This window comes from Vanessa atalanta, chromosome 4 (assembly GCF_905147765.1).
Source record: "Vanessa atalanta chromosome 4, ilVanAtal1.2, whole genome shotgun sequence".
Taxonomy (NCBI): domain Eukaryota; kingdom Metazoa; phylum Arthropoda; class Insecta; order Lepidoptera; family Nymphalidae; genus Vanessa; species Vanessa atalanta.
This window is the reverse complement of record NC_061874.1, coordinates 7,928,976-7,956,276: the sequence shown is the minus strand read 5'-3', so window position 1 is coordinate 7,956,276 and position 27,301 is coordinate 7,928,976. Positions and strand designations below refer to the sequence as shown.

The window sequence follows — 27,301 nt, the reverse complement described above, 5'->3', positions numbered from 1 at the left end:
TTCTATATGATAGTTATATGAATTTCTAGTTTCCTTTGTTTCATTTTAAATTCGACATGAATTTCGCTACTTCTTATATAAATAATTCGTATATTCGATATTACCAGATACGACAAGTATTGTACAATAACGAAAATAAACATTAACAAATATTATGCTGAAGTTATGAACGTAAGACTAAACTATACATTTTTACTTTTATTTTCTTTAGATTTACCAAATAATCTAGAAAAAAAAAACACGAATGGATATTTATTAAGTGTTAATTTAATATCCTTAATGTTCCTTATCCTTTTGTTTTAATATCCTTAATGTTAATAGCATGAAACAAAAATATGATGTAATAGTTACCCAAACTTTTTGTTTAAGTTTTTCAACTGTTCGACCCTTAAAGACTTTTAATTTACCCACTGTTTCATTGTTTGTATTATTCGGACACGTATTTCTAAATAAATTAAATAAGAATAATTTATGACCAAAATAATAGCACTTCAATTTTGTTTCCTTCCAAATCCAATACTCGAAGTTTTCTTAAATTCCCAATACTAGGTGGAATGCGTTTTAGCAGATTGTTTGATAATGCAGAACAAAACAAATGCTAATAAATATAAATTGTAAATCAAAAGCTAACACTGTTTCGGAATATCGATTCTACTGAAATAAACTAGCAAGAAACTCAATACTTATAATAATATAATTAATAAATAAATCTGTTGCAGTGATCTTAAAAAAAAAATCTAATTTGTCACATTGATTTATACGAAAGATATATGTTTATATATTCACAATCAAAACCGAATAAAGGTCAAGTAAGAAATACTACGTGCTAATATTATCCTTGACTACGTTCACAATTAATCCAGTGTTCACAATTAATTAGTTGCGTGGATTTTATACTGTTTGCAAGACAGTTTTCCTGTAGCGTTATAAACTATTCGATCGTTTACGAGTCCTTAATGAAGGCAGACTGTTGTCCCAAGGGGCGTTTGCGAGTACGTTCATATTTCCACAAGCTAGCACGCTATATGAAACATGCAAAAGCCAGCGATTTTCACACGGCTATCTACTGAGTTACCTACGAGTCTCTAACTCTCCCATAACTTGTTTGTATAATAATTGAATTCCGTGCGGTATATTTACTATTCAAGTTCATGACGTTTGTTTATTTTTCTCTTAATACTAAATTTAACTCATGAGCTAGATGATTCTGTTTGCTTTGATGTAATTATCCTAAATTAATATGACATTCAATATGCAATTAGTAATGTAAATTATATCAATATCCACTTCACATGTAAATTGATTAATTACGAATTAAGGTTAAAAAATAATTACGTCTAAAATTGTTTTAAAACTTTTGCTTTTTTATTGCAGCTTGGTGATTTGTCAAATCCAGAACTCAGAATATTAACAGAGGAATTAGAAAATATAAAATATGGAGGTATAATCACTCTATTAAATATCAATTAATATTTTTTTGAATGAATAATTCAATTCAAGAACACTATGATAGATAAAATATAAAATAGAAATATCTAAAGCTACTCGAATAAACCAAATAATTATATTTCATTAGGGGCAGAAATGCCAGTCAACCGTCTGTCTGTCCGAGGGTTACTGCCCGACACGGACTATTATATGACATACGATGGCTCCACCACTGCGCCCGCCTGCTACGAGACTGTTACATGGATCATTATTAACAAACCCATCTACATCACTAAACAGCAGGTAAATTAATCTATTGCAACTTAACAGATATCTTATAAATTGTATATATTGCATAAACGTTTGTGGTTTTTCTATGAATGTCCGTTTCATTTTCTTGCAACGTGCAACGTTATATCGTTCAAAGTTAAACCAAGTTCAAGGTTAAAGATTAGGCTGAAATATGACAACGCCATCTGTCATAGTTTTTAGAAACGGTTCATTCAAATTGCAAAAACGACATGTTACTTACAGTCATTATTCGTTAACGTGTTTAACTAATAAGTGGAATTATAATATAAGAATAAACTCTGAAACCATAGTCGAACACGATCGTGCAATTTTAAAAAGACGTATTAAAAAAACGTACGAAATAAAACAGCGTACTCCTGCAAAATGGTTTTCAACATTACACGATTGAAATACGAAGAGTATTCTTAAAGAATAACAAAGCTGGAGTATTATTGTGATTTATCTTTAAGAGGTAGATATGTTCCGTCTCATACTTCTCAGTAGATAATATTCAGAGCATTAATTTATTTAGTTCGTCTTGTATTCAGTGACGAAAATGACGCCCGGGTTGATTAAATTATATCTCTGTCTACATTGAAATAATTAATTAGCAATATTTAATTACTTTTACCTATATACTTTCAAATTCTATGTAGTTGTATGTTCATATATTAGTATAATTCGCGGTAACATATAAACATAAATACATTATGATATAAGTGTGACTGTAATGATTGACTATATATGAACGTGCGTGCTACGAAGCTATTTGGATATTTAATGAACCTGCCTACATCCTAACTACCTCATAACTACACAGCATAACTTAAGATTAAGTCGTATTATTTGTACACGCCTTATTAAACAATGAAAGCTTATGTAAAAATACCATTTAAATATTTAAGAATATTCATAAAAGGTCAATTCTAAATTTAAATACACTTGCCATGACATGTGTATTTAAATTTAGAATCATGGAAATTTATTTATTTTTTAAAGGTCAAAGCAATTATTTCGATAACGCTCGGACAGTTATTTAATAGCAGCATATATTCGAACCCTTCATACTTGAAGCTGAAGTTACTCAAAATTTTAACTCGACGTTGCTACGTTTATACGAGCCGGTACTTGTAAATCAAACTGAAAACCTGTTCACTGCTCATGTTTGCATGCATCAGTATAACGGTAATAATATTCATAAGCAAAGACCCGACTGCGGCTTGCACTCGAAATTAAGAAGGGTAGCTAAATATACCTTATAACTCATATTTATTTAATTAAGTTCTCAACATATATATAGCCTATTGACTAGCTTGTAAGCCTGCAGATCTCGAGACATTGAGTTCGAACACCAAGACGGGTCTTTGAAATGTATTCAGTTTTTTATTATGTTCTTAAAATGTTTAATAACTCTTTGAAGTATGATCCCAGACAGACAGTTAGTATATTAATTATCATCTTAATACCCTATGAATAGGGGACAATTCAAAAAAGATGTTTGAAGAAAAACATTAAAATAAAATCACAAAATAAACAATTTCATCTAAAAAATTATACATTGATAAAAAGAAATAATTCAAATAATTTCACTAATAATATTATAGGCATGTTAGATATTATCTAAAGGAAAGTGCTTAGATATCTTTAATGAAAATATTTAATCAGATAAAAAGTATGAGTAGATATATAACCGGCCGCTGACACATCTAGCGTGTGGGGTACTCGCTAAGTCCGTGAACCGGCCCGTAGTTGAGGCCAGCGTAATAACATTTTCATTTGTGCTCATGCTACAATAAACAACTCACGTCCCTCGCCTTTAGACAAAGACTCCACCGTGAGTTATGTACGTGTTAAAAGTAAACTGAAAGTGCCGCGTTGTACGGCTGTTATTATAAATCATTGTTTATGTTTTCCGTTTGTTGGTAGGGAAATTAACTGCTAGTGGAAACTGCTGGCAATCTTGCGGCTAGTTCGCCAAGTCTTACGCTGCTCCCCAAGTTTGTCACTTTCGATTTCCAATCTGTTCGAATCGAAACGGAAATTCGAATTTGTTTGATCGTATCTCAAAACGATATAGATTAATAAAACTTTTTGTTGCAAATTACATGCACAAGATATATAAAGTGGAACATTATGCTTAAATGATAATAGAGCTATAGGGAATCTTTTCAGCAATCTATGATTCTTAGCTTTTAGGTGATGTCTATAATCACAATCAAACGGTTTAATACGGCGTAAACAGCGATGAGAATGATAGCGGCTCGCGTGCGCCGGGCCAGTTAATCCCGCCGCGTCCGCTATACCAACACTACTATATATAAAAGAAGTTTCAATTTACCTGAAATCGTTTTATTCCTGAAACACAAATGAGTTTGAAAACAATAGCATACATTTTCAGTACCTGCAATTTCAGATCTAATATGCTGAAAAGTTTCACGGAATTTGGTAAATGTTTGCAAATAAGTACTAAGCTAAATAATGTGTACTTCGAAATAGAATACGATAAGATACAAATAAATATTTACTAAAATGAAAATGGACAAAATATTACGTAATCGATTTTACTTTGGTTAATCATTCACTTAAATAATTCGACTAATTTACATGCAATAGGAATCGTATTATGACGGCAACAACTGAAATTTATACATCTCTCGCGAAACGGTTTACATTTAACACAAATAGAGTTGTATAAAGCTCTTTTGCAAATTTGAAAAGTTAGTCAGTGTTCCGCTAACTGTGTGGTTAATTAAATTTATATGTAACTTTAGCTGCATGCCCTACGGCGATTGATGCAAGGCGACGCGAGGCACCCAAAGGCCCCACTAGGAAACAACTTCAGACCTCCTCAACCGCTACACCACAGGGCAGTAAGGACTAACATTGACTTTGATTTGAGCAAGGTAATTAGAACTATTTTAAGGAATTGAATTTGTTTTGTTTTAAAATGTATATTAAAAAATAAATTATTTTCAGTATCCTGGTAAGACTTGTCCCAGCATGCATCGAGATATGCATTATAAAGGTATGATTAATTTTAATCATCATCATCAGCTAAATCGTCGTTCGTTATAGTGTGTGTGTTTTTTTTTTAATTTATCTCTGGCTGTAGCCCCAGTTACCATTTTAAACATGTCATATACAGTCCACGAGTATTTTTTGTCGGTTTCATATTATTTTTCGTTTCGCCTTAATAATGTAGTAATATAAATATAAGTAATTATCCTTGCATTCTTATTATATGAGAATATCATAATATATCCGTAACATATTATCTAATAGTTAATTTCAATAGAAAACACTCAAAAAAGAAAAGCAACCGTCTGTAATAAAACAGTAGGACATGCCCGGATTTGAACCTAAATCTCTCCTAACCACTTGTTCGAGATAAAATTTGCAATGATAGACTCATTAAATAACAATTACTTGAAAAATAACGTATAGAATAAATATTATTCGTTTTAATTAAAAATTGAATAAACTGTTACAGAAATATTCAAATGCAAATATAAAATATCTTCTATAATAGGAAGACTGAAAATAAATTACATTAATCTTCATATTTCCCTTTCAGCTAAAAGCTGGACACAGTATTGAAGAAATATTCGGCTACTGTAGGCGTTCATATATAGAAGTAATATGTGTAGACATGTTATATGAAAAAATAATAATTTCTAAGTCTTTGTATATAAAATTTTGTACAGCCTTGTTAAACTATATCGCTTATGAAAAGAGCTAATTGTGTACTTTACGTAGGTATTACAATGTATTATAAATTATAGCGCTTAAGTAACATTATGATATATTAGATAAAATTATTATTATAGAAATTTTATAGGCTCGTGTGTATTATTGTTGATTATGAAAAATTGTAATTTAGAACAGATATTTTCCGATAGATTATTCAGAACATGCCTCTCGCTGTCTATCCATTGTACTTTAGTACCTTATAGAATTAGATTAGTTATAAAATTTAACACAATGTTAACGGGTTTGTATCCTTTATTATTAATATATAACTAAAACCGCTGATAATTATAATATATTTATTTGAAAATAAAAATTAATATAATTTATTTATATCTTAAAATATTATTGACCTTATTAAGTTATTTCGTAGGTAGAACTATTATATTTATTACATAATCATTCTAAGTAAATAATCAAACTAAATATACATATTTAAAAATTGAAATTAAGCCATATCATTCTTATATATAAAATGTAAATGGGTTTCAAACTTATAATAAATAAATAAATTTAGATTTGTATAGTGCTGTAAAGCATCTACAGCTTTAATAAGTTAGAATATAAATATATATGTATAATAAAATATATCGGCATGGCTATAAAAGATGTAATGAGTTTAAATTGGCTTTTATCTGGAAAAAAAAGTATAGATATTGTCTTTTTATTTGATTAAATGATACTTCTTGATGCCTTTATTCATTGGCCTTTAAATTCAAAGCCTCCCTTTAAGTAAGCGCTGGTAAATTATGAGAGCAATGGGAGCCCATTCCAGTTATATTCGGAAACATTTTGCAGAGTCACAAAGTCTGCAATCGCGTGTTTAAAAATATACCTCTACGTTTTTCTAACGCAATGGAGCAGAACCGTCTGTTTTAGTGTTTCCTCGAGTCCTGTGTTTGAATAAAAAGCTCATTTGAATTCTATGAGAATCGAAATTGGCTCTCCTTTTCGCTGTTGTAACTTAATTTAATCGAGTTTCATCCTTCCATCATGACGTTCTTTACATTTGATACCCGAAAATTAGTACTTACAAAACTGTGGCGATGATATTATGACATTACAAAAAGTGTTTAAATGGAAAAAAGGAAGGCGCTTTTTTCACAACAATGTTACGAGTTAATAACGGCTATTTATAATATAACTCATCATTTAAGTATTTGTATCTCGGTGTTGGGCGTTAAATCAGATATATACAAAAACGTTTCTGAAATATTTATCCCTCTTATATTAATTTAATTCTATAATAATATTTTAATGTAATATTTATAACCAAACAAATAATTAAATAATAATGACTTACTACATCAATATTAACATTACGCAACGATCAAATATATTCGTTTTGCTGTAATAATTAATTACAAAATACGATATGAAAAACTCGCTCCAAATCTGATCATTATTTTTTAATGATTTTTATTTGTGTTCAACAATGCAAACGGATACGTCAAGAGACAAGATTAACGTTACGTTGTAAAAAAAAACAACATAAATCATTTTAATTGTAATAAAATTCATATTTGATTGCTTTGAATATTATTAACTCACACAAATTAAACAGAAAATACCTGTTTTTTTTAACTTGATTATGATAATTTGTGGAATAAATATTTTTTTCTGCAAAATCCTTTTATTTTATAACAGAAATTTTGGATAAATCATAAGCCAAACACGATCGCAATGAACAACTAATTAAGACATATAAGTCAGTTTCCCGATGGAACGTGTAGCCGCGTTATTGGAAAACTTTCCGTTCGATCCACCTTAATAGACTTACACAAATTGAGTTCATTAAAAATAATATTGTCTAGCCCAACCAACGCTCGATATTTAAAATATTGCTTTTCTGTTAACGATGGAATTTATTTTTAAAAAATTAATTTTACGCCGTCACTTCCTCATTAGTAATTTTTGTCTTTCGAATATCGATTTTTTTTATCAAAGTTAAAATATTCTGAATATTTTTGCCAATTCAGGGATTATTGTTAGACTAGATTCCTCCCGTAGCTTCTCTCGCATGTAAGGGAAAGGTCAAATGTAATGTACGTCCCTAACGTCTCCGCAAAATATTCATGATGATCGGTTGAGTAGATAAGATATGAAAGCGTCACGCTTTAACAAACAAATTAAACAGAACAACTTCGTCGTTTCTTTAATTTATTATACAAGAAGACTTGTATGTACCACAGGGCAATGTAATTATACGACTAAATATTTTTTTACTACTATACACTCGTACATATGTATAAATTTTGTCTGGAAATATTAATGGGCTCAAATAAATTACTAAAAAATAAAATATTTTTATAAAAACTAATTCACGTATCACAGAATCATAAGTGCGAGGGTGTTTACAAAGCCAGCTAAACACTTGACGAGTGGGGCGCGTCGAGTGTTCACTCGAAGACGAGTGTAAGCTTGCACTCGAGTCGAGTTTATTTGCTTTATATTCATTGAGTGTCAGAGATTTCGCGATGCCTTCATGTACTCTTTATGACAAATTGCAACAATAAAATTTACCATGATTCGCTATTATCAGCTTTGAGGAAAATAACTAGCTATACAGTGTAGTAGCTAAATTAAAATCACCCCTCTTTGATAAGACACGCCATAAAAAGTATAACCATTTTTGCCCACGGGTGGACCACTATCTCCTTTCCACTTAACGAGAAGGTGTCATAATATGTGCAGAATTATAGAAGTATATTGAGTTTCATACAACCCACGCAGATTTCCTGCCTAAGTATTCCTTCACCACACAATACACGCACACTTATTATTATTAAAACTCGGTAACAATTACTCGAGTTTGAACCTGCAATTTTCGATTAAGATTTACTATTTTAACCATTGGGCCCTCGCACCATTCACGTTAAATAACTAACCCTAATGTGAAGCAGATATAACGTTGTAGATATTTTCCTTTATTGCCTCGATTTCAAATGAATTCATTTTACAAATAAGCTAAGAGATGTAATATAGAAGTTCTAGTTAAACTTTCATTGCGGGTCGCATACGGTTTGTTGAAGCCAATTTGTCTTTATGCAAATGCATTTGCTGTTCGGGCGAGCTTGTGCGCGGCCACAGAGGTCGTTAGCAAAAACAATGATCGTGGAGAAATGAATTCAATATGAACTACCTTTTGTGCTCTACGCTATTAGAAAGAATATCCTTTGTATATTGTTATCTTTCGTCGTTTGTCAGCAAATAAACATAAACATTTTTATGAGATTACGGCACATGAGTGTAATTAGTGATTGCTGATTTCAAGTAGACATTAATGAGAATATATAATTTAATTTCTTCTTCGTACTTTGTCGATATGATTTTAACTATCTATTGAAATAATTGAATTTAATTGAATTCGAAAATACTTAAGAAATTGAAATTAATTAAGACGTTAATTTTAATAATTCGTCTGTGACTAAATGTTTTATGCTTATAATCTTTACAACTACTCTAAGAATGAAAGAGGAAAAGTGTATTAAAAATATAAATATAATACATATATATGTTTTCTATAAGACCAAGACTTTAATTACTTATAGTTCATTATCAGCGGTGTCATTGATGAGATATATTTTGAAGGAGTTTTAATTATAGATAAAACCATCGAATCAGGTTGAATTTCATTGAAGTAATTATGAGTGCGTAATAATATATTCATACTGTAACTAAATTATTTATAAACTAAAATATAATAACAAATTATACAACACTTATTTACTACGGAGCATATTTTACTATATGAAGAAAGGTACAACTTTAAAAAATCATTTTCATAAGTTATAGAAAGTTTTCGGTGGCAAGCGGGATAAGAAATTTTTTACCTCAACTAACTCTTTATTTGTAAGGCTGATCTCGAGGGGAAGAAGTTAAAAACAGCTTTCACCGGCCGACGCGTTTGAATAAGTTTTACAAAAGTTTTATTGAAGTTGTAACATCGGGTCGCTTTGATATATGTAGTTCGACATCTGTAGCTGGCTAAAGTTAGTGCATCGTAAATTATTCAACCCCTCTATATACTCTCACTTGTCGTATTCAGCTGTTCGGCGACAATTTGATTTTTGAAGTCCCACAGGTCGATGCCCTTTGAAACTATTGTACTGGCTTTGGTATGTTTCATGCAGAAAATTAGAGCATGTAAAATATTGATCCCTTCTCTTTATATTTCATTTTCAAACCCTAAAATTAAAAACCCATATATTCATATTATATAGCGAATTAATAATCATTCCTTAAATAGGTAACGAGTTTTTTTTCTTCAAATTTTCCACAATTCGTTACTATCAACTAAGACGCCAAGGAACACAGCCATAAAGAAGAAATCCTAATTGATAACTTCCTTACATAAAAAATTTACAATTTGAAGTCGGACAGTAAAAAAAAATTGAGCCGTCGTGGTACGCCTGATAGATGTGAAATATTAAAAATGATTAGAGAGTCTTACATTCACTTGTACATGGCGAAACAATACCACAGAGTATTAGATGTTACATACTAACCACACAGCGTAGCGACGCACGAAAGAAGCGGGGCATCGCGCCAACACTCGGTCTGACGCTCCGCATTAGATGTTTCACATCAAAAGGTCTCATATGTATGAACGGATGTACTATGGAATCTTAAGCACACCTGATTGTTTGATCTGTATTGTTTTTTATCTTCTAACAACCCTATTCATATATAGTTTATAACGATAAATTATTGTTGTACTTATAAAAATTATGTCGGTAGCTCAGTATACATTACATTAACAAAATCTTCAAAATCAGTATACTACAAGTAAACTATACTGCAGTATACTACATTTAAAGACACTCTACTGCTACACTTACTACTCTATATTATGGAACCATACATTTTAAAACAATAAATATATTTAAAAAAAATAAAGATAGCAATTTTTCATTACATTCAGGAAACAGACACCAAACAGGTCACTAGATGGTAGCTGTGTCCAAATTTATCGTAATTATTACGAAAGTCGTACTTAATATTTACAATCTCTACGGTATAAAGTGATACGAATCACACGAAACACAGTTGTGCTACGACAGTCCGTAGCCGATCGTAGCGTGAGAATACGTCCACATGCTGTTATTTGCGATATGTCAAACTACGTAGTTTGTGCTAAGGCATCGCTCGAGATACACTTAATAACTTAATTGAAGAGGTAAATTAATGTATCAAAAAGGCGAACTGATTTTAAAAATCATAAATATCAAAAATTATACTAGTCTCATGACACAAATTTATATCTCTATTGTTTTATTTAATTTTTAAGAAGTGTAGTTTAAAAGTGTTATTATTATGAAATATTGACTGGAATATATATAAATGCAACATTTTATATTTCTGAATATGGTGTGGTCACAGGAACGGCCAACGCAAACGAGGTGGATATCAAAAAACCACGGGTAGTTGCGAGTAGACTCTCGTTCGATACTGGTTGCAACTACCCGTGGCTTGCAATATACAAACATATCATCTCTCGATATTGCTGCGGAGGAGTAATTTTCTCGGTCAAGAAATTATATTTGGAAGAAATAGTGAAGTACCCGATGTTTTGTGGAAATTGAGTCTTTGTTTCATTCTATAACCTCATAAATAGAATTTTATTTTAATAGCTGGCCAAGATCTAGCTACTACTTTAGTAACATAAGTTTTTATGTTCATTACTTTTCGACGAATACAACTAAATGACATTAGTTCCTAAACTATTCGCTGCGAATCCGTACTGATACTTTGTTTCTATCGCCCATCGCGTTGTCTGGCGTTCGTGCGATTCACGCGGCAACATTCGCCGTTCGCACCATCGGCCGCAACAATCCGCGACATGCTTGGTGTATTTCCATACATTACGTATGAGGTCTTGTAGCGTAACGCTCGTTTTAATAGAGGCTCTAATTTGTGTGGTGTTAAAACATGCGAGCTTAAGCGTTATGCCGATAACTTATGTAATAATATATAGCGTAACATATAGATATAAAAATTGTAACGATAGTCTACTCCAATAAACAATATTAAATTTTTATATAGCGTGATCAATATATAGGTACAATTAAAAAAAAAATCAAATACCGTCGAAAATAAATATTTAATTTTATTCAGCAACATATGCATATAAATTTACATTTGAAAAAGTTACATGCTCGTAAGTCAACAGTGTGAATAAAAACGGTATCGCTATTTGTATACGAATACAATTTAGGTACTACGACGTGCTTGTTTAGAATGAAACAGAAGGCCTCCATCGGTATTCATCGCGAGTTAGATGGTTCATTAAAATTCGATGAACAATAAAGCTGCGTCACGGGATTCGCGAGTTTAAACCGCATTTCAGTATGTTATTCGATATTACTGCCTATATTGTGGAATATCACAGCATTGTTATATTATAACTTAGTTGAAAATGTTACAGTAAATATTATTTTATATTTTATTTTAAAATAGGTAGAAAATATTCATTAGGTAATATTCTACCGTCAAGAGCAATACTTGGTGTTGTTGTATTCCAGTTTGAAGTATGAGCCAGTTTAACTAAGGCAAAGGGTCATAAAATCTAAGTTACCATGGTAAGTGTCTTATTGGCGATGTAGGAATGGTGCATTTCTTACAATCTCTATGTAGTCACTTACCGATAAATTACCATAAAGAATGATAGAAAATATTAATCATTTTTTGCTCTATATGGTAGTTATAATGACACCAGCCTATGCAAATCAAAATACAGCATATGAATTACTCATTAGTGGAAAATATAGCAATATTTTATAAAAATACGATTTTTAAGTTTTATACTTTTTAGTCATTTATATTTTTTATATGCACTAATTTATATACATATACCTACGAGAGTATGATGATTGTTCATTTTCTTTAACACTATACTTGACAGAATTATAATTCTGTCAAGAACACATCCTGTCACGTTACGTTTAATTACAATTAGAGACCTTAACGACATTAAGTTTTGGAGAAATAATTATTTGTGAATGTCAAATAAATAAATAAATTTAATTTATATGTCGATGATATCCCAACAGATTTTTTACAAAACTCTACTAACTCTACAATATTAGATAAGAAATATGATAGATTCAAACCGTAATCCGGTATTATTTAATATCCAAAGGTTTTTCTTAAAAGCCTTTATTTAAAATACAATCATTTTGAATATAATAAGTCTTAAAATCCTTAGTAAAATTAGAATATTAAGACTTGATCTCAGTCACGGCCCATTCAAAAGGCGCTCTCAACGTAAGGATACGAGCCGTAAAATAGGATTTCACGCATGCGTTGGCCTCTGTGAACAAATATCTACGGTTGACAACACAAGACATTTGTCGATCGCCTTCTTGCTAAAAAATCATTTCCAAGCATCAGGTGTGAACCTTTACGGTTAAAATAATCGGTCTAAAAATAAAAGAAATGAAATTGGAGATTCATATGTCTCTCACACAAGAAACATTTAGCTACAAGTAAATAACAATATTTAATTTTGGAAATGTTTGAAGCAGTAAAATATACTAAATAAATAGGTATGCTTTTATGATGATGACTGAAAAGTTTTGTGCTTTTACAAAGCTTTTCAAATGAAATAAGATTACAACTTCAAAACAAGGTTCAGCATGAAAGGCCCCAAGTCCCAGACGCGAAACCTTGGCTAATATTGTTCTCGGTATTTCAGACCGGACATCCGTAGCACAGTAAATTTTAAAATTATATATAGTTTTATATCCTAAGCTTTTAACATTAAATAGTAATTGTATTCTATATTGTTTGTAATTTAGTAAAATTTATTAAAATAAACATTACATTAAATCTCTACAATTTTTAATTCTATAGTTGATTTAATATACTAAATACCAATACCTCCGAACTGAGCAATGCTGAGCAAATATATATATATATATATATATATTATACAAAAAAAAACCATGTTAAAAATATCGCATGAAATACGACTCTACAATAAATCCCTGCGTTGGAATTCCATTCAGCTAGAGTTCATTAAAATGCGTCGAACAATGAACGTTAATAGGATAATTTGTGTTAAGAATGTTCTTCTAATATTCGATAAGAATCTAAAATATTTTCTTAGTTTTGAGCTTCCTTGCTATGTGAGGAACCTGCTTGAATGGGATAAAGTTGTGTTATATGTGTATCCGACGGGTTGGTACCCGCATCATTACACAATATTCCAATAAGGGTAACCGATTATAAACCCATAGATTAACATATTGATAGAGCCAAGAGAACAAGTTAAGGATTTCAAGTAATTCTACTATTTAAAAAAAATCTGTTAAAAACTGACAAAACTTAGTCAGATACAAAAACAAACATACAGGTAACAAAAACGATAACGTATATATAATATAATAAAAGTATATTTTGAGTGAAAATTAATAAGTATGTATATGTTACGGTAAAAGCTATGAATGATAAATGTCCATAAAACTATCGGATTCGAGCTTTTACCACCATTCACTTGGTAAATCTTAGGATTTACATCTTAGGTTAGGTTAGGCTGGAATGGTGAAAGTCCGAAAAAGTCGTCCCTTTATAATAAATACTTACATTTACCAACTCAAGTCGGTAAATCTTAGGTTTTACTGGAAAATCTTAAGATTTACCTTAGTTCAAGCTTTTACAGTAACATACATATTACAAACAATCAATAAATACCCTTTATACAAACATTCTTTTTACTAATTATATTTTGAGCAACACGGTGAAGTTGTTGATTTACATTAAGGTTTTAGGAAACAAGCTATTATCTCAAGGGTACGACCGGTGGGCAGTAGATTTTACCGGGGACAAATATTACCACGACCACTGAGGCGAGTATTTTGAAATATCCGTGCGTAAAAATTAATCTAGCTTCTATTTTTTAACTGAAAAATCTATGTTATTTCAGAAAAACCATTCCATAAAAGTTATTCGTATTTGGAGTATGCTAGGTACCACATTTTTGCTTTTTTTTTAATTAAGCAGGAGGATGAATGTATGTACCCAATGATAAGTACTTGGTCACACAGCCCATAGTCAGAAAGTTTAACCGTTCCTTACATTGCCAATGCACCAACAATCTTGGAACTTAATATGGTATGTTCTTTTCAGGTCAATGTACCTGTAATTCAGGTTAAAGAACTTATAAATAAAATTTGTTTTAGTGGTAGAATCTGTGGCAGTATTCACATAGCATAGATCAAAATAATGTAGTACAATATTGCACACCTTAAAAAGGTCTTCAAAAAAGTCCGTAATGATATATGTCTATCTCTTAAGGATAACCCACAATAACCATTTTTTATCGTTTACTTTTTACGAGAAATAATTTTCAAAGCGATTTTAAGAAATACTGCATGAATCCTTATCCAATTAAGTAACTTAAATAGATTTTGAATTTAATATAGATCAATATGGCCCTTACAGCATGTAATTTAAATGAATATTTTCGAAGATATTACAGATTTAAAACGGTCCCTGCGGTTTGTATTGTCTAATGACTGAAACTGACGACTGAACTGAAGACCGAACTGTGAACGTTATGAAATTTTGTAGTATATTTAGTATCAGCATACACACGTGCGAAGCCGTGGCGGGTGACTAATAAATGGATAAATTAAAGTACTAGTACAAAGTATCGATTATAATAGAGAATTAAATTATATCTTGGAAATCATTTCGACGAGATTACTAAATTTCTTATGCCGATTGAAGCCCGTTGATAAAAGCTAGTGGCATATAAAACGCAACGCCTTTACCGTGTTCTTAATAGATATGAGTTTATATCGTGTCTAGAATTTGCATACACTTCATAAGAAAATTAAGCGCATGTTTTAGACGACGCGCGACGTCGCACGTGCATGTTAAATATAGTTTAACACTAAAATCGCAGGTAATACTTTATTGTGTAAGAGCTTTAAATATACCTATTTTTAATGTTCATTTCTATCAAATCAAATAAAAATAACCTTTCATTAAGCAAATAAAATGATAACAAAGTTGAGTTCAAAAACTTCATACTTTTAATGAAAGCTTAAATGCTTAACTATTTTTTTCTTAGGTCATTTTTCTATGTACTACTGCTGTATTCATATTCAAAAAATATATTACAAAATTACTACAGTCAAAAAAAACTGCTTTAATATTCGGTACAAACAAAATAGAATTGACTCGGAGATATTAAAATAAAAAAAAAAATCATGCATTATTTATGTATAGTGGATTAGATTAAATAATAAAAATCAAATTTCAAGATAATTAAAATTCAATTAGGCAACGTGGTCATAGTAACTCTTGCAGGCGTGTTTCCCACGCCCGGCCGCAGACATGCGAAGCTCATTGAAGCGCGTTTTGTTGCCGCTGAGAGATTTATTACTTTTAATTACATCTCATTGTCCGCGCCGTTCTTTTAGGAGCCTTAAATTAGATGCTTACGAGGTAGTGATTCACGGCGACGAGGCGAAATATATTACTCGATGGGTAAGAAAAACGATTTTCTTTAGTAGTTTGCTTTGGGCAATACATAGAAAACATTACATTATCGTTAACTAATTTATATTTTGTAAATTCTCATGTAACTAAGTCAATGTTAATTAGTTCTGTCTACAGATCCCAAGTTCCTTATTCCAGAGAGCACGGTTTCTATTCAACCGCTTCGGCCACAAATAGTTCAGGAACATAGAAGTAAAGTGTAAGCATGGCTAACTTCACAATTTAATGTAACTGATAATTTCTTTACAGTAAAAACCGATGTATTTTGTACCGTCCCCGTATGTCGGCTGTGACTAATTCTTTTTTTATTAAAACACAATAGCTTGATAGCGATCCTATGAGATTTATTTTTCATCGTCAAACTTTCAAATATGCTTTGTGGCGCAGTATTTTTTTTTAGTTGACTTTGGATTTTAATTGAAGCGAATTATCGAAATAACAGCAGTTATGAAAGACTTAAACAGCTCTTTCTAAATTAAATTTGTACCTTTCCATCATTTTTGTACCTTTTTATATCTAAAATACTGGGTTTCGTCATCTAGAAATAAATAATAAAGTTGTATTGTTCGCATAACATATTTAAAGATAAAGCAAGATTTTCGTCTTTGTTCAGACAAAGTTCATTCAAAGGATGCTCGCAAAGGAAGTATACGTCTGTAAAATAGAATTTCATGCATGCATTAGCCCCTGAGGCAAATGTTTAAGAATCAAATACTATCCGATCCGTCCCATAATATCAAAATTCAGGGGAGGTAATACGATGAGATAATGACGTAATTAGAGAGAAAACAATTAATTTATATGTATATATATTCGCATATGAATTATACAAATTATTAAAATATAACGTACATGAAAACACAATGGTGCTTTAAATATGAACCCGCGACATGCGAATCCACTGTTCGATCTGTTGAAGCTTCAAAAGCGCAATGGTTTACGGGCCGCCTAGCGATGAAAAAAGTCGCAGGATCGATCCAGACCCCTCGGGTAATTGTCATACCCTCCACTCCTTGCACAAGCTTCAAGCTTAATTGCAAATAGGAATATGTAATTCCATAAAATGAAGCATTGCTACTGAATCACCTTGGTTCTTTTTATTTATTAATTTTTCCATTTGCCTTTTCGAGCCATTACTCAATACGAGGTTATATTTTTTTATGTTTTGCTGAAAACGAATTCATACAAGAAGCGCTATCTTCACTGTAATCAGCAATGTATACGTTTGTCTGGTCCCTCCCGTGTGACCCATCGCAGAACTGGTTTGAATATTGCATTTAGTTCTTCTATTTCTATACCGTCCTCTCGACAATGCTAGTTTTGGTATCACCTTGAGAGTTATTGTAATATTTTACGATGCAATTACACATTACAATTTGTTCTAACTTTCACCTGACTCTTTGTACGAGAATAAGCAATGAATCGATATCGATAATGAACTAGGAGAAATGAAAGCTACGTCTCTTCTTCAAAATAAAGACATTATTTACAAAACATAGAAACTACTTTTGTATTTTTATAAAAAAAATATGTTGTTAAAGATGTAATTTATATTGTATAAATTTACTTAGTTGTATTTATTCTAATTTTAGTTACGCGATAGGGCTTTGTGCAGGCTCGTTTTTTGAAAGTACCACCATATATTGTTTAAGTGTAAGTAGTAATTAATATTTTCATAATAAAAGTCATACTAATTGTGAGACATGCGACTTTATTCACAGCAAGACTGATTCCATTGAATTTTAGTCATCAGCAAATAAAGAGTGTTAGTAGTAATGTCATTAATACAAGAAAAGGAAAGGGTCCTAGACTAGATCCTTGTTGTACTCCGGATTAAACGATGCAAATCCTTTACCAGGCACCATTTTTATCAATTTAGTAAATATGACTCGAAACAAATCGAAGATTCAAAAATATAATAAATTAAGTTTCATAAGTTTCATATGTAATTTACTTGATTCTATATTACACAATGCGTCCAATATTTTTACTTCAAGTACAGCAGCATACACTTGCCAACTTTATAAGCTTATCTAATTTGGTAACTTTGCTATAGTAATTTCAATCCCACCTTCGCTACACTGAAAAATAAAAATAAAATTATAAATTTTAAATAATTCAACCGACTTCAAAAACAAAAAAAAAACTAAATATACTCAAATTTTTGAGATATTTCTAATGTACTACAAATATTCCCGATGACTATAATTTAGAAGATTTTTTGTTTATAATAATTGGTTTAATCAATTTTATTATGAGCCAAATATTTAAAAACAATATATATTTTATATGGCATATAATTATAGTTTATTCTATTCTAATAAATGGACTTATTTTAACAAAGTCACATCAGATTTAAGAGTTACTATTGTCAGAATCACCATTGAAGCAGTGACGTTTCATTTCGAAGTAGACATTGTTTGATATAGGATTGCAAAACAGCAGTGATCTAAGTTACTGGTCGGATTGTGGAGTAACTTAGACAGAACTGTAGGACTTAGCGTACCCATTTAACTAATGCGTTGTCGGACTATTGGTCTTAGTGCAAGCGGCCACTTTGTTCTGATGAGTAACGTATCGGCTACATTACAAACGCGTACTTAGTAATGTTATATTGAAATTAATCTCATATTATTTTTATTTTTATTAATTATTAGTATTAAAAGAAACAATATATATTTTTATTCTAGAATAAAAAAATATATATATTCAGATTAAAATCATTCTCTGTTAATAAAATTGTCTAGTAGTAAAAACGGAATAAATCAACAAAGCATTTTCTAAATTCATCGCAAACAGAAACGAACTTCAATGAATAATATAATACATCGATTGAAAATACATGAATTTTACTTGAAATTTATCTGTTTTACATTAAATTAAACTCGATTTTAACAAGCCATGCAAAAACAAATTAACAGCAACAAATGAGTATTTCAGAGAATCACTAATAAAAATCTGTTTAAGAATTTCCATTTGTCGAGGCAATTTACGCGCCTATAAAAAATCCGATTAAGATAAAAGTCCCTGCAGCGAACTTTTGATTATAAAACCTAATACTTTCCTTTACTTATATCAGTAACAGTATCGAGAAGAATCAATCAATCGTAAATACAGAGACGATACCTTCAGCCCACTAGTGCATATAAAACCCTACTTATAATTCATATACCCGAAAATAATGAGAATTTATAATAATAAATGGTTTGTTGTTGTTTGCAACTTCTATACTAATATTATATATGTGAAAGAAACTCTGTCTGTCAGTCTATCTGCCGTTCACAGCCAAAACACTGTACCGAATTTGATTAGATTTGGTATGAGGCAAGTTTGAAGCCGAAGGCTACTTTTTTACGATTAGCACCTGACGACCAACCCCTAAAACGTGACTCAATTAATACTTCAAAGATTCCAAAAACTAGGTAACATGCAAAACAAAGAGTAACAATTAATCTCTAATACCCGTTCAAAGTCCGAACGATGTTAAAATTCAACTTTATTTTAAATTGAAACTGAAAGCCTGGTCGTGAAATAATTCAATTATTTTGTGTTTATAAACAGTCTATGTTTCCATATAGAATGGGCAGAAACGCTATTAACTTCAATTAACATAGCAACCTCAGCGCATATGGTCAATTAAATGGAGTGATACCTTCCTTCCATTACCTCCCCCCTTTGTTTACATCAATTAAGCGATGTTAATTTTAATACTGGTACCCTATATTTGATTTTGTAACAAGATAGTTATTGACGGCCGGTTGCTTTATTGATGGATTTGCATATATTATGTTACTCTGTCGTCGATTACAGGTATTATATATATATATACGCTCTCTTTGGTGACGTTAAAATGTTTGTTATAATAACGTTTTTTAATTCATTTAAAAATGTATTTTAAGTTAAAAATTCCACCATTTTCATTTATTTAAAAATATTTTTATAATGTATCATCATATCAATGTTACAAAGAGGCAAGTTTTGTTTGTACGATTGTTTGTTCCGGTTACTCGAAAAACTACTGATCCGATTAATATGAAACTTTATATATAATTTAAGTTTATATAGCTATTTAAGCTTGTACAGCTAAAATATAACGACGTTGGTGGATAAAGAAATTGTCGGTCCAAGCGATATCGAAGCTAACGATGAAAATTCAAACTGACAAAAAAAAATCTTTTAGAGATTTATAGATTCATAGAAAATCACTCAAGCATTTTTATGTTTAAAAAATGGGGAAAGAATAAAGACAATTTAATATAATATATTTAAAAATTAAAAATATGACCCGCTTTGCAATTGAAACGGGCTTTAAATATGAATGACCAATGTAAACTATCGAAAGATTGTACAACGAATCAAATCAAATGTTTTTATTCAAGTAAACTTTATAATGAAGCGTTTTTGAATCGCCAATGTTTAAACACTACCACCGTTTCGGAAAGCAGCCTCTAGCGACAAGAAATTTGCCCTTATCAAATAAACAGACTTGAAATGCAGTTTAATAATATTCGCAAATAATGTTCAATCAGTCCTGTGATAGAATCCGAACCTAAATCCAGGCGTTTTTTTCTAAAAAGAATTATTTAAATTAATAATAAGATTTATTTATAAGAACTCATGAAACTCAGTTCATTTTACGAATGTTTATAATTAATTATATATTATTAGTTAGATACATTTTTATTATACCATGTGCAAATATATAATTAAAAAATAAATTCAAATTTTACAACGATTTATTTTTTATCATGAAAGTAAATTTGTAAGTTATTCTCAAAAAGATCACACATTTTAATCAAAAATAAAATAATTAACGGCAACAAAGCCTGAATATTACATTATGAATATAATGTATTAAATAAACAATGATCTGATATTGAACGTAATGTAATGTCAAGATATTTATTTATAAAGTAAGAAGATAATAGCAATAGCATGCTAAAATGAAAGTTTAACGTTGTATGAACGTTAAGACAGGAATGCAATGCCATAGGTCGTCTTTTTATGCTCCCATTTAATGTTATTCCCTCGTTTATGACACTATAAAGACGATACCGGCCACTACGCGTAATGAAATCTTCTGTTCAATACCTGGTGATAGCGACTTTGCTATTAATGGATTGCTTACAGTAATGCTAAAAATGTATTACGTCCGACACAACGTTTTCGCCGTTGGTTCCTGTCGCATGGCGTCACTAAATATGACTTTACAATTAGCTATTTCCGTGAATCCAATATTTTTTTATTTGGCTCATTGCTTACGTAGCTCTCTAAAAGAGCGTTTTAGTCAAAAGGCTGACGGGTCTGAGAAATCGCTTGTTTGTATTAGGGCGATCCCTCATCGGGAACATTCGTCTGTATTGTGACAGTTAAGATTCGAGTATTTAAAAAGTGAATGAGAAGATCTGAACAAAATTTACGTGTGTTAGATTTTTTTTTATCAATTATTAATTAACAATAAAACTAAACAATTACCTTAATCGAAATATATTTTATTTAAGTAGGCTTTTACAAGCATTTTAAAATCGTCATTTAACAAATTATTTAAAAGAAAATCTACCACCGGTTCGGAATGTAGATTCTACCGAGAAGAACCGGCAAGAAACTCAGTAGTTACTCTTTTTCAATATCCAAAAATACAATCATGTTAGTTAAATACAATTATACTAACTTTGTATATTGATAATTGCAAAAACACAATTCATATATTCATCAACAATTTAACAAGCAATAACAATTATATTATATCACAAAATTATATCGTACCTTAAGAGGACAGTCCTTGCGGAACGCTAAAATAGCGCTTACTATTTTCAAAATATCTTAAAACTGGAGCATTGATTATGGATAAAAAAAATACATTTAGTATCTGAATAGATATATCTCAAGTGTCACCGGATCATATTTATAAAATATATATCAATAACTTAGTAAATTCATCGTCAACATCACTCCAAATACTGAAATCAACCTTTTCTATTAACATTTTTAAGCTATTTAGCGGCTACTTTATACATGTATTTTTGGTTAAATGGGGACACAAAAGTGTAAATAATAAATTCACCATGTTCAATTTCTATTATATCACACAATATTATAGTAATTTTTATTCAAATATTGCTTACTTTTTGGCATTCGTCGTCCATACTGTTTAGTATGGAGAAAATAATTTGACGGTTTTGACTTATTATTCGACATTTCTGTCAATAAATTTTCAGTCCCTCCCCAGAGCTCACGGTGAGACCACGTCAGTTTTTATTTCGAGCCGAGTCTTATAATTTCGCGAAACGTCTACGCACACATAGATAAGTTAGCATAAGGGTGGGGCGCGAGTGTCGTTTGATGCAATTGTTAATTTTTACTTTTTATAATAGTTTTGGACTTATTTGTAACAAACTATAATATATTTGTTACGCTTAAGTACATAAACTAGGTAAATACGATAATTAATCACATAAGAAAATCAAATCTAAAAAGTGTACGAATGGTAACCCATTCCCCTAATGTCGAATTAAAAGTACAAAATTGTAAGAATAAACATAGTGAATACCTGAATATACCTGAATGTAATGTAATGTTTGCACTACCCTGCTTATTTTTTTCTCTAAATTCGAAATTTAAAACAAACGCCAACTCATACCATTACTCATGTCGTTTAGTTCGTCTGGTTAATTTCTAATTATTTAAATGCTTTATTAAAATAGTGCATAGTGCTAAGAAAAAACGGTATATATATATTCCATTGTGTATTGATGCTATACTTCCTGACCAGATACCGTCAACGGCCCACCCTTGATGCTATACTACCTTTCATGACCAGATACCGTCAACGGCCCACCCCCCTGATTTTTGTGTAATATAAAATAGTTTTAATTGAATTATTTCATAAAAATACGTAATTAAATTTTTTATAATAAAGACTTGTTTAACCAAGAAAAAATATTTTGTCTTTAGTTTTTTATTAGTTAAAAAAAATATTTGATTAATATTTACCTATTTTTATTTATAAAATTTATGTTCTTTACGCCCTAATTCGGTATACCTACCAACCTTAAAATATCCAGAAAATATTAATTGTTTAGTTAGACAAATGCGGTTGAAACAATAAAAATCATAATGTATATTAAGCATCTTAATGCACTCTGACCGCACCCTATGCTAACAAATAATTTATAATTGTGTTTGCGAGTGACAACCTTATAGCTAATACATTACTCGTAATTAAATGTATTTTAATAAATCCTACGTTATAAACGCGCAATGAAAATTTAATTTATTAGTTGCACCTAAAACAAGCAACTAATTCTGTCAGGGGATGCGTACGATACATTGCATAATGCAACTGTTATTGGAAAGTACCTATGTGTGTGTTCTAAATTAAATTCCCACGCTTACAAACTACGCTCTTAAATATTAGCACCTTGCTAGTCCAGGCTCAAAGTGAATAGTAAAAAGTCGTAGTCCCAACTAAAGTGTACCGGGCGTCCATCACTTATATAAACCTCACTACGAATCACGTGACTCACAATATTGAACAGAAAAGTCAAAGTACCCTCTTATTTAATATCAATGTTATCAATACAATTCAAACATAACTTAAATTAAATTATTATTATAACAGAATTGATTAAAACATACAATACATAGTGAGAAGTACAATGTAAAAACAACTGATTCGCCTGAAGGCAAATGCTGATGAGTACCGCTATTATAATATTATATTATATCTAAAAAAAGATTCAACAATAGTATGTTTATTCATCAAATATTAGGCCTACATACATTTGTTACTGCATTTAAAAATTCGTTATGAAATTTATTTTTTTATAACTCATGATTGAAAAATACACAATTTTATTATACATCGCGTATAACCTTTTTAATACAAATACAAATTTAATCTAGACAGATGTAAATATACAGACAGTTTGTGTATACAAACAAGCCCGCATCAAGGAGCGATCTACATTTAGTTCTGAATTATATTACCTGCTATTTGAAACTATTTAAACAAATATTTATAAATTATTATCATGGCATTAGTAACATTAAGAGATGAATACTGATTGTTAGATGAATATACGTTTATAATACGACTATTGCTCAGCGTTGAGGTAAAATGTCATGAGGAAACCTGTGTCGGGTCAACGTATGTTACATATTAACCCGCATTGTAGCAGCGTGGTGGAATATGCTCCAAATCTTCTATTTAAAAGAAGAATCTTGGAGCCTTGGAGAGTCGTGGAGCCTTGACCCGGCAATATTCCTATTGTCAGAATTTTCAAGATATTAACTTATTTTAACTTCTATAATATTAGATTCCAAGCAAAATTAATCTATTTAATAAATACAATAAGCATTAATAATCATATTATTATTGAATGAGCATTTTTAATTGTATACAAAAACGTACATTCACTTTCAATATTTATCAAGAGATGTGTAGCGAGCTAAATCATATCGATTTTCTAGTGAGCGTATCTTTTGTCAATAATTTATTGAAATTTATTGAGTGTCACAGATTCTGAATAAAACTTTTAATATAAACAATATAATATATAATAATATATATATTGTATATTATATCCTAGCTAGTATATACATTGATACATATTTATATTTTTATTACTTATAACGTAAAAAGGTTTGACAATACGTTTTTCCTATACGCGTATTATTACTAGAATTATATTACAAAACAAAAATAATATTTTTATTGCATTTTAAACTATGATTGTCTTCCCTTGGGATAATTTAGTCTGCAAATTATCGTCTGAGTCGATACAATCACTTTTATTATAAGAAAAAAATAATGCGCGTATTATTTAAGCAAATATTTTACATGCAAACGTGACATATTTAATCATTGCAATGAAATCTAACCCTCGAAAGTCTTATATTAAAATATTTAAATCCAGATGATCATTCGCAAAAAAAGTTTTATTCTTATTTTGAATAAATCCATTATATTATTTTACAAAAAAATATATAATCTGTAATTGCGTTGGTAACAATAATGACTATTAATACTAATAAACTATTATATAAATAGAAATCTTTTAGAGAATTGTAAATCTATACATCGAGCAAAGTTTATAGTCGTGTCAAGGTATCACTATAAAGTTGGAGGTGACATTGTCGAACGTCTCTCGCTGTAATCCTTTAGTCGTTCCGGACAGCTTCCAACTTTCCGTGACAATTCACACTAGCTGCTTGAGATATTTCTAAGTCGACTTCCCACTTTTATACAGACGTTTACGCTTGTTATACAAAGTAGGAACGATAAATACGTGGAAGGAATGAGAAACTCGATAGAATTGTGATAAACATTCGTGATGTACTGGAGTAAATATATTTTTTATTTGGTTAAATAAGAGGAAAACGTTATGACTTACGATGAATAGTACGTTGGAATATGTGTTCTATTTCTGTTCTGTTATATTTAACTCTATCTTATATTAAATTATTATTGTAAGGAAATGTTAAAAAAGGCTATATTGTAAGGTTCTTATTTCTCATGAGTTAAAATTAATTGAGTATGATTAATATCATGAAATATATGTGTGATCCTTTATAAAATTGCGTTATATTACCTCGTCCTTATTAAATTAAATCATAATACAAAAAGTTAAAAACATTATTATTATGTAAAATAAAAACTTAGCCGGCTTCGTACTCAAATAGCTTAAATAATCAAAAGATTAAATTTATGCGGCAGACAAATTAACATAAAAAATAAAAATGAAATACGTTCTTAATATTCCATATGAGGTAGAGCACATTGCCTCAAACACATGGCAGAAATACACAAAGTTTTGGGCGGTTAACTTTTCTGGTCTCTTACCCGCACCGGGGATTAAATTTTAAACTTCCTCGACTAGCCTCATAAAGTTGATGAGTTGAATTTATATTCGCAGGATTCGAGACTATGATTTTGTCCGTTCTAGTATTTTTTTATTACCTTTACATAAAAATATGTTTTAGAAACGTATTAAAATAATAAATATAGATAGTAAAATATATCTAAATCAACTTCCAGATCTAATTCCAAAATCAGATCGGTAGTTCATGTTGTTTTTATTTAAGAGTTACAACGTAAGGAACCTTAATATATATAAATAAATACAAACGTACGCATTCACACTAACATAAACTTGTACACTTTTGAACTTGTGGTCACTTCTCAGATACACACATACCTTTCAAGTAAGCTTAAAGTTCTTAAGAAGGCTATACAAGATACTCACCTATATTTTATACATTCTAATTAAAGATACAAAAATGTACTTTTTCAGCCTTTTACTGTCCACTGCTGGACAATAACCTCCCCTATAGAACGCCAATCATCCCTATCTTGGACAGCCCGCATCCCTCACGTACCTGCCACCTGTTTACCTAAGCGTGGTCTCCACTGTAGCACCTGTCAGCAATCATGGTGTCTGGAGATATGACCAGATCACTTCCACTTCAGCGAGCTAATTCTACGTGCGATATCATGGACTTTAGTCCTCTGGCGAAAGTCCTCATTTCAGATTTTATATGTCAGAGAAACCCAAACATCGCGCTTTTTATTGACCTTGAATTTATTGACCAGTAAGTTATTACAGGTAAGACGCACTTATTAAAGATGTTGACGAACTGAAGGATTGTTCATCCCGAGAACTTGTTTAAGTTTGTCTTGAAGAATCTCTCAGGCTATTTAGTATTACTTCCATCTCCTGCAGTCTTCGTCAGAGTACAATATCGTCGGCAAATCGCAGGTATTAAATGTGATGGCCATTTATATTAATGCCGCGTCTGTTCCAATCGAGCGCCTCGAAGACAACCTCCAAAGCATTAGTAAAGAAGATTTTATCCTCCTGTCCTACCTCGCTATGCAATTGTATTAGACTTGTATTCTGTTCTTTTATCTTAATATTAATGGTTGCCACTTGGTACAAATACTTCAATACCTGGACATACCGACAGTCAATTAGACATCTATTATGTCCACGTAGCTTTGTAAGAGTACATTACAAGATACTACCCTTCTTCATGAATTTAGACTCGCCTGACATGTATTGTTGTCGAGATAATCATCTAGTATTATTTATATACCTACATATACCAAATGAGGAATCGTTGGGTCGTCACTTAGAATTGTCTCAAGTAACGCTAAATCATTCAGGTACCTTGAGTACTGATACAGTTGATACTAATCATTCATTTTACTAGGAATATATTAATATAAGTACAGTCCAAGCATACACGTATAACTCTAAATTTGTTAATTAAATATTCGAACCTTCGAATTAAAAAAAGAAACACTTCTAATCATATCAATCGA

The 27,301-nt window shown here is 30.6% G+C and overlaps 1 protein-coding gene across 1 annotated transcript in view; it reads left to right on the top strand.

Moving 5' to 3' along the window:
- The window catches only part of LOC125077800 (carbonic anhydrase-related protein 10), a 28,138-nt gene extending 22,712 nt beyond the window's left edge, over positions 1-5,426 (top strand). The window contains exons 7-11 of the mRNA XM_047689864.1: positions 1,375-1,441; positions 1,577-1,731; positions 4,491-4,622; positions 4,696-4,744; positions 5,294-5,426. Of these exons, the coding sequence (XP_047545820.1) occupies positions 1,375-1,441; positions 1,577-1,731; positions 4,491-4,622; positions 4,696-4,744; positions 5,294-5,316 (426 nt within the window). The 3' untranslated portion in view covers positions 5,317-5,426. The remainder of the gene's footprint in view (positions 1-1,374; positions 1,442-1,576; positions 1,732-4,490; positions 4,623-4,695; positions 4,745-5,293) is intronic.
- The last annotated feature ends 21,875 nt before the right edge of the window (positions 5,427-27,301 follow it).